Source organism: Pungitius pungitius, chromosome 13 (genome assembly GCF_949316345.1).
Source record: "Pungitius pungitius chromosome 13, fPunPun2.1, whole genome shotgun sequence".
NCBI classification, from domain to species: Eukaryota; Metazoa; Chordata; class Actinopteri; order Perciformes; family Gasterosteidae; genus Pungitius; species Pungitius pungitius.
This window is the reverse complement of record NC_084912.1, coordinates 10,707,896-10,716,846: the sequence shown is the minus strand read 5'-3', so window position 1 is coordinate 10,716,846 and position 8,951 is coordinate 10,707,896. Positions and strand designations below refer to the sequence as shown.

General features: G+C 47.4%; 2 protein-coding genes across 2 annotated transcripts; one reads left to right on the top strand and one right to left on the bottom strand.

Annotated features, from left to right (window-relative positions):
- Positions 1–624: 624 nt before the first annotated feature.
- erlec1 (endoplasmic reticulum lectin 1) lies at positions 625–4,942 on the top strand. The gene is made up of 14 exons (XM_037465046.2): positions 625–948; positions 1,026–1,130; positions 1,503–1,583; positions 1,739–1,816; positions 1,904–1,970; positions 2,077–2,123; positions 2,237–2,460; positions 2,583–2,724; positions 2,813–2,974; positions 3,068–3,127; positions 3,556–3,680; positions 3,762–3,839; positions 3,928–4,003; positions 4,243–4,942. The coding sequence occupies exons 1-14, from the start codon at positions 811–813 to the stop codon at positions 4,312–4,314; spliced, it is 1,455 nt and encodes a 484-aa protein (XP_037320943.2). The 5' UTR covers positions 625–810; the 3' UTR covers positions 4,315–4,942.
- An 840-nt stretch (positions 4,943–5,782) lies between these two features.
- Positions 5,783–8,816, bottom strand: gpr75 (G protein-coupled receptor 75). Its single transcript, XM_062566455.1, has 2 exons — positions 8,391–8,816; positions 5,783–8,083 (listed from the first exon to the last, which is right to left on the bottom strand). Exon 2 carries the CDS (start codon positions 7,959–7,961, stop codon positions 6,327–6,329), a length of 1,635 nt encoding a protein of 544 aa, XP_062422439.1. The 5' UTR covers positions 7,962–8,083; positions 8,391–8,816; the 3' UTR covers positions 5,783–6,326.
- Between the last annotated feature and the right edge of the window lie 135 nt (positions 8,817–8,951).

Here is an 8,951-nt window from a genome sequence, read left to right as displayed (position 1 = left end):
CAGTTCACGATCGACCAAAATAAGAACGAGTTCATGAACTATCGTTCAATGAGAGAAAAGCACTCGGCGTGATCACAACTCTTTGCTGTCCTGGCTTCCAGATGTTGGAATGAGCTCTCTGATGACATCAGGACAGCAGAGAGCCTTTACATCTTCCGCCGAAAACTCAAGACACACCTCTTCAGACTCTACCTTGACTAAAACACTAGCAAACCGTAGCACTTAAATTGTACTTATAATGGCACTTTTCTATAACATGTTTTGAAACAGCTTATTTGATGAAAATTGTACTTGTTGTTGATGATTTTAATTAATATAAATTCAATTGTAAGAGCTAAAACGCTGAACATTTTAACATTTGAATGGTCTTAATAGCTGAAAGTGTGAAGCAGTTGAAAGGTGCAGCGGAAGAAATAGAAGAATTAGTTGATTAAAGATTCAAAGCACAATACTTGGATCTTGCATCAATGCATTCCAACAAACACACCATAGGGTGCCAGGGAATAATCCAGCAATTTAGGAGTTATTGCAAAGGACAGAAACACTGAGCTCCAAATCAGTAAATGGCCGCCAGAGGGCGCTGTTGCAATTTGAAACCAGCGTCCAGGCGGAACACGACGTGGCAGCTAAGCGGTTCACTTCCGGTTTCTTCTGCCGTATTGACATCCGTCTCACTCATGCCCGGTGCACCGCTGTCCAAAGCAGACTTTCCCCGGGCCTTGTAGCAGCGCGTATCCGTCACTCGGGGGCCGCTGTCGGTGCCACATGAGGAGCGGGCTGTAGGAGCTCAGCAGCCGGACAGGAGGGAGAATGCTCGGGCTGCTGATGCTGCTTCTCGGCGGGTTGCTGGAGGTCTGCTCCGGAGCCTCAGCGAACAGAGGCGGCTATCCCACATTCACGGACGAAATCCCCTTCAGAATCACCTGGCCGGGTGCTGAATTCACTCTGGTATGTCTCCTCCTTTTAGTAACACCGGTTCACCGGGGGGAGTGAGTAAATAACAAATGTTGGTCTATTGTTTTCAGCCAGCTACTGGGGGACTCTACAAGGAAGATGACTTTGTCATCATGACAACAACCGAGAAGGAGAAGTACAAATGCCTCCTGCCGTCCCTGACATCTGGAGATGACGTAAGCATTGAAACAGGTTTAATAAGGTGGACTTAGAATCACACTGATGGGCTTTATCTTCCTCCCTGGTGAACGCCATTTATTGAAAATAAAAAGTAAAAAGAAACTAAGGGTCAAGCAATTCTAACTCACAGGTATTTAACACTTGGACACACTTTATCACTTATCCAGCGGTTGATTGACGAGGGTGACATCAAAAAGGACAAGGTGAAACTGAGACTTGAATATTAACGTGTCCATGAAAAGGGATTGTTTGATAATCAGTGAGACTCCCCATTGAACAGATGTCTCGTGTTGACTGACGCGGCTCCCTTAGCTGCCGTCTCTCCCCAACTCCTAACGCCTTTCGTGCGTTGTCTTTTGTTGCCTCAGGATGACGATAAGGACTACGGCGGACCCAGTCCGGGTCAGCTGCTGGAGCCCCTGTTCAAACGAAGCAGCTGCTCCTACAGGGTGAGACTTCTCCAGTTTAATCTCACTTCCTGACTGCTGCTGACGGAGGGAGCTCACGCTGCCTTAGCAGAGCGCGGTGAACCCTCTAACACCGCTTCCTGAGGGCGTTTGGGGAATTGACTCTAAACTTCCTCTCGGTTTGGCAACATTTACAGATAGAGTCGTACTGGACATATGAAGTGTGCCATGGAAAGCATATAAGGCAGTACCATGAAGAGAAGGAGACTGGCCAGGTCAGTGGTTGTAGAGAATAAAATCATTTCCAGATTACTGGAATGAGAAGTACACTGTGTACTGAAGTCAGTCATGTGTGTCCCCAGAAGATTAGTGTTCAAGAGTACTTCCTGGGCAACATGGCAGAGAAGAGCCAACAGTCAACGGAAACCGGTGAGTTCATTTGGGAATGCGGTTGAATGATATTTTCATTTGGATGTTAGTTATTGTGATGGCCTTTGCCTCATTTTGCCAAAGCTAAATTATAACTTTTTTTCAGATAAACGCGAAGAGGAAGAAAATGTCAAATCAGCAGCTGATATTGAAGTAGGTATTTTATTGAAAGTGCGATACACATTCGTTTGCCTTTTCCTGGTTCTCAATACTTACTCACAATACTGATCTGTTCCGTTTTTGTCACGGTTTCCAATGGTCCTCAGGTTCCCACTAAGAACATAGAAGGTCAGCTGACTCCCTTCTTTGCGTTGGAGATGGGGAATGGGACTCCCTGTGTGCTGAAACAGAACGAGGCTCGCTCAACGTCCGTGCTGTACGTCTGTCACCCAGAGGCCAAGCATGAAATCTTGTCCATTGCTGAGGTCACGACCTGTGAATACGAGGTGGTGGTGTTGACACCGCTGCTTTGTGCACACCCCAAATACAGGTAGGTTTTTCAAAATGTACATATTGTGCTCAAATATTAGCATATTGTACAAACGCCTTGCTATCACGGATTCTACGGAGGCAAATCAGCCAGCGGCTAAACCTGGCGTTAACTTCCTGCAGGTTCAAGTCCTCCCCGGTGAACGCCATCTTCTGCCAGTCTCTGGCAGGCTCCCCCTTGCAGCCTCGGCGGCTCGCACAGCTGGATAAGGAGCAAGAGGAACAGCTTAAGCCGCCTTTCAGCGCCCCCTCTGGCACCCGAGAGGTGAGCTGCGAGAGGGCGAGAGGGGAGAGATGCGGGGAGGGGGGAGGGGACGACACCCGGCTCATGCATGTCTTTGACCCGTTTACAGGAGGAGACGCCACCACTGAGAGAAGAGGCCTTCAGCTCCACCCACAAACCCATGACTGTCGGAGGGCAGTCTCAGGTCACCGTCGGCACCACCCACATCTCTCGCTTGACGGACGATCAGCTGATCAAGGAGTTCCTCAGTGGCTCATACTGTCTCCACGGGGTGAGGCATGGTCCATCTACATCACCTCAGCTGGTGTTTTAATGAACAGTACAGTGGCAAACGATCATCTTCGTATGTGTGTGTGTGTTCCAGGGGGTAGGGTGGTGGAAGTATGAGTTCTGTTACGGCAGGCACGTCCATCAGTACCACGAGGTAATGTTTTTTACTTCTCTGCGCAGAAGCAAATTTACTTTTAGTAGCAATTTAATCTGTTATACATTACTTCAATGCTGCGTCTAAAAACATTCATTAATTATCAGTTTGCAGATTCGTAATTTAGTTTATAGAATGTACGCTTGTTTTGTTGGACCACAAACCCAAAGCTTCAGTTTATTACATACGACTAATACAAATAGCAAATCATCTCATTTGAAAAGCTGGAGCTTTTGCCATCCCTGAAACCGATTGTTCAGTTATAGATTCCTTTCCTGCTCATTTATTTCTCAAGTAATGTTTTAACTGTGCGTCAACAATGTGAAACTCCGGTAATAGACAATCTGTTATTGCGCTCTAGTGCGTGAGATTGTCTGGTAGATTAGCTCGCAGTGGCACAGTGGTGAACATGACCCTTGGTGCCACAGGATCGAGAGCAGGGAAGGAACACGGTGGTGGTGGGGAACTGGGATGCCACGGAGCACAACGAGTGGGCCAAGAAAAACGTCGCCCGGTCCTACCAGCTCAAAGACGACGGCGTGCCGAAAGTCAAGTAGGCCTTTTTTATTCAGTTCACAAGTAAGCTGACATTATTGTTGTTATATATCATAGGAGTTTCTTTGCTTCATGGCAGGTTGGTTTCCCACTTTTATGGCCACGGGGATGTTTGCGATATGACAGGGAAGCCCAGGCAGGTCATCGTGAAGCTCAAGTGAGTATTCAGGGGGCCGGGTTTCAGTGTCGCTGCCGTGGGTGATCACGTGTTGACTCACTCATCTCCCGTCTCTTCACTCTGTCAGATGTAAGGAGTCTGAGTCTCCCCATGCTGTCACTGTCTATATGCTGGAGCCTCAGACCTGTCACTACATCCTTGGGGTAAGTTCTCTAGTCACCAGTCACCCTCACGGCAAAGGAAACAAACGCATGCTTGGTGACATTTTAACGCTGAACCCCACTTTACTTTAATAAACAAAAGGAAAGCCAAACAAGAATCTCTTTTATAAGCTATTTATAGGTGTCTGCTTATTCCACCTTTAGACTAGGTTTCAAACTCATTATTACATCAGCAATTTAAACTCTACTAGAAGATTAACATCTGTTTTTTTTTTTTTAAGGTTGAGTCTCCGGTCATATGCAGAATTCTTGATACTGCTGATGAACATGGACTTCTTTCAATCTCCAGCTAAATAAGCAAAGATCATTTGATGGCATCAGCACGTGAAGGATGAGGAGTAGACGGACGCGGAGAGATGCACTTGTTACGAGAGGACATTTATCATAAAGCAGAAGCCTGTTTGGCGGAGGAAGAGGGCGAGATGCCCATAATACTGCGCTAAAAGCCACAATCAAAATGTGGTGAAAGTTGACGGTGAACCTCACAACCCAAACTCAGACCGTCTCCTGATCTGTGCTACGGGCGATGTCACATCCAGCCGGCCAGCTCACACTGCAGACGCCTCACTCCACAAGGCAGTGTGTTCATTGCCTGTACTCCAAATCTAGGCTTCACTTTGTGTTGATTAATTGCAAGGAAAGGCGTTTTGAATCAGGGGAATGGTTAACATCAGGGGAATTATTCATGGTTTTATTTTCTTAAAGATTCACGTGTGTGTGTGTGTGTGTGTGTGTGTGTGTGTGTGTGTGTGCGTGAAATGATTTGCTGTTTGACTGTGGCACTTGTGGAAAGGAGGGAAAGCAAGTGTGAATGTGATTGGTGTTCATTTACAGGATGAGTGAGGGTAACTTATGCATTAGCGGGTGCTGTGGAAAAACAACAAAATTGAATGGTTGATTAAAGTTTCCTTTTTAAGTTTTTGGGATGTACAGGACGTCTGTGGTTTTATGTAGATGAACACTGGAATCATGATCATTGTTGTATCACAAAGATACAAGCCAATGCATTTGCAGCAAAGGATAAAAATAAAACATGAAATATAAACTGAAGTGTTGCATTACCGAACAGGGGAAAAACGGTTTTTACTTGACTGAGACATAAGGATATCGAGGCAATAACTGTCTCCTTAAAAATGTCTTCATTGCCTTTACAAACATTTTAATTTTTCTTGTTTATTGTAATTTATCAAGGGATCTATTTTATTTTAAGAGCCATCTGAATGAACCATGAGTACAATAATAACTATGTCATTTCCCTCCAAACCAAATATTAGAATAGTTCTACTTCGAAGTGTCAGCTAAATGAAAAATGTATGAGTTATTGACCATGCTAGTTTAGACCAGCAGAGGGTGCTGATGGGAGCATATATACATGTCTCCACTGTGCATGTAAAGTAATTAAAAAGATTACTTTAAAATAATTGCTCTTGCAATACAATATATTGCTTTCACATAATAACATGAGGCTCCATCTACCGTCAACCTGCTTTACATGCATTTTCTCAGTCACTGTCATTGTTGCCAATAATAAAAGTAGGGCTTCAAGAAATGATTAATTATTGAATAATATGCATTATTTTCTTAATAGTTCTCAAAAATCCCAAAGTATTTTCAAAGAGCCTTCTAAATGTTTTTGTATCGTTGACATGGAAATCTAATGGAATCAGAAAAAGTTTGACATTTTTTTTAACCTAAATATAATTTCTTCTTCGAACAACTGTTTAGGCTGATATTTAAAAAAGGAAAAGCTGAGATTCACTCTTCTTGCCAATTGTTTATTGTGTTGAAAAGTGGATGAGGTTCACAAATACATTTCTTTTTAGAAGCAAAAGTTCAAGGTTGCAACGGCATGCCATCGATGGGCCTGTGCAGGGATTCACAGCAGCTCATATCAGTGCTCAGCGACTTCAGAGGACACAGCAGTGATCCAGCAACTGGAATCTTTGGCTGCAATGAAAACCTACAAAAAATGGGGCTATAATGGCACATGCGTGCTCAACACAGACTAATGTGAAAATGCAGTATCAGTAATGGAAAAATAAGACAATTCAATAACCGAAGACACTTTTATAACAAATCTATTGCTTGTTTTTGTGTTTTTTTACTTTCATGGCAAGGCTTATAATACTGGTGCTTTTGTTTTTTCATTCAAAAAAGTAGAAGAGAACAAACGGTTAATACAGATTCCAAATACACAAAATGGGCTGTTTGCGGGTTCCTCTTCTGATTCACAATTGATTCAAAGCCATGGAGAGGTTTATCCACACTTTTACTGTTTAGCAGCAGCTTTTCGGATCTTCTTCTCTCAGACTGAGGGGATGGGTATCTGTTGCACTGAGGTGCTTTCAAAGTCTTGCAGTGCGTCTTGGTGAGTGTGGTAGTGCATGGCTACATACGACTTGGCGAAGGCGAACGTCTGCGAGCTGACGGGTTGCAGGCTGGTGGGGGAGCTGGGTCCCGCGGAGGGACTGCTGTTGTATATGCTATAGTAGGGCTCGATGCGGGTGTTGATAGGCGTGGAGGTACTCGGGGGGCGGGGTTTCCGCGCGCCCGTGGCCCTCGGACTACCGGCGCAATCCCTGGAGTGGCTGGGCCCGCAGGCCTGGTCGACCAGCCTCCTCGGCGGCTTGGGGGACAGTACGTAGGCCGAGTTGGTCTCGTGGTGGGAGGATTTATTGCGATTGACTTCCAGGCTGCCCTTTCCCATCGCGTGCAGCCGAGTCTTTTGCTTGCAACAGAGAAAGCCCAGTGCCGCCCACTGAATGCACCATAGCACGCGGCGGCGGAGGCCCGCACTGTTGCGCGAGTACACAAAGGGATTGATGCCCGACTTGAGAAAAATGAGCACAAAGCCGCACAGTTCAAACTGGTAATGTGCGAAGCTGCTCTCTGGCGACAAGACATCCTGCGCCAGCGAAACCCCCATTGGCAAGCAGCAGAGCAGCACCGAGAACACTATGACTATGCACGTGACCACCGCCTTCGAGTCTTTGGCCGTGGCCAAGTTGACCGTAGCCGCCAGCTGGCAGCAGGTGGCCCCCTGGGCCGCCCCTGGGGCCGGCGGCTGGCTGGTCTTGTTGACGCACGAGTGCGCGGGGGCTTTCTGCAGCTTGTTGTAAGTCTGGCTGTGGCACAGAGACGGGTCCTGAACTGCGCACTGCATGCTCTCGAAGCCCGCCGCGACGAGAGGCGGCGGGGGCGGAGGGCACGTGGCGTCCACGGTGACGACGGGACACTTTCGGACTTGCGCGTTCTTCCTCAGTGTCCGCGCGATCATCAGATAGGACACGGACACCACGGACACGCAAAAGGCAAAGTCCGCCAGGTACACATACAACACCACCCTGGCCTGTCCGCCTCCAAGGCCAAAGTGAGGCAAGCAGGGCCCATCCCTGCGCGGGTACGCTCGCATGGTGAGCAGGGCAGCCATGGTGAAGCTGGACGTCCACAGCAGGGCGGTGAGGGCCAGCGTGCAGGCGAAGGAGGCGGTGCGGTTGGGCTGCTGCCCCAAAACCATGCGGAGCCTGTGCAGCGCAATGACGGCGACTGTCTCCAGGGACATGATGATGAAGCCCGAGCTGGTCAAGTGGAAGGCGAAGCAGAAACTCTTGGACACGCCGTCCCCTCCGCCGGCATCCAGGAAGAGCACCAGCGCAAACATCGGCGCCGTCACGCAGCAAATGAACAAGTCGCAGAAGGACAAGTTGAGGATCATGAAGTCAAAGTTGGTGCGGAACTTGCGGAACACCGGGTCGAAGAAGGACAGGAACACCACAAGGTTGCCATAGGAGCCCAGGCAGAAAATGAAGACGAGGAGGAGAGAGCAGAAGGCCAAGGTGCCAGTGTGGATCACAGCCCAACTCGATGGGGTCTGTGTGCCATTGAAGTTCTGCGGTCTTGGCACATCCACCAGGTCTGATGGTGTAACCGAGGTGTTCATTGTATTATTAGGAATTTCGAAGGATCCCAGTCACCAGTGTCGGCATTATTCCTCTTTGTGGAAGGAGGACAGTATGATCACAGGGGCTGCTGCTTGAACCATTGCTGCCTCTTTGGGGGGAGCTACGGGAAGGATACAAAGTCACATATTAGCTACATTGTAAAGTAGATCTCAGTCAATTCATCCCGATTGATATAATACAGCGTGGCACAGATCATTCTGTCGTGATGCATGTTAGACAAGCTACAGTGGGCTATTATCTAAGAACCTCTGCATTCTGCCAATTATACATTACACCCCCCCCCCCCCACAAACAGTCAGCTGTAATCCAGATTTAAAATGTGTACATCACTGTACTCCGCATCTATCTTTTTTTCCAAACCGTCAATATAGTTTGGATAATCAATAGGAGGAGAAAATGTAACCTACCATCAGTCATCGATCGTGGGTCCATTGGATACAGCACATCTTGATTTTAAAGTGATCCGATAGAAAGTGAACGATCGGCTATGACGGGGAAAAAAAAAACGTATTTCAACGACAGATCACCCGAAAGCGATGAATTGAACAGTGACATACATGACGCTTCCTGACGTGTATGTTTTCATTTTTTTTTAACGCGTTTACAGCACAACCAGTTGGTCGCATTGTCCTTTTCTCGGCGATGGATCCGTCGTTCCGCGCAGCGACGGACGTGCGCCGGAGAAAGAGTCGCCGCTGCCGCCGGATGTGGGACAAGCAGCTCGAGCGCAGCACGCGACGCCAAGAATACACACAAATACGCCGATTTTAGCTTCACTAGAGGGTCAGAGATTTCATCAAGGGCCGTTACGCCATGTTGTGACTTCAGATAAACCCATATCACTGATGCACACCCCCCCCCCCCCCGCCCCACAAACCCCACACGGCCACATGCAGTACTTGTAGCTTTTGCGGAAGAAATGATGGTCCAACAGTATTTAATGGTCAAATCACTGGGTTTATTTGCAC

What these genes read in the sequence shown, in the direction of transcription:
- erlec1 (XM_037465046.2), top strand. Translation starts at nt 811, where the DNA reads ATGCTCGGGCTGCTGATGCTGCTTCTCGGCGGGTTGCTGGAGGTCTGC. An exon ending in CCCTGACATCTGGAGATGAC is followed by an intron (nt 1,131 to 1,502) that starts GTAAGCATTGAA and finishes TTGTTGCCTCAG; the next exon opens with GATGACGATAAGGACTACGG. An exon ending in AATCAGCAGCTGATATTGAA is followed by an intron (nt 2,124 to 2,236) that starts GTAGGTATTTTA and finishes AATGGTCCTCAG; the next exon opens with GTTCCCACTAAGAACATAGA.
- gpr75 (XM_062566455.1), bottom strand. Translation starts at nt 7,961, where the DNA reads ATGAACACCTCGGTTACACCATCAGACCTGGTGGATGTGCCAAGACCG.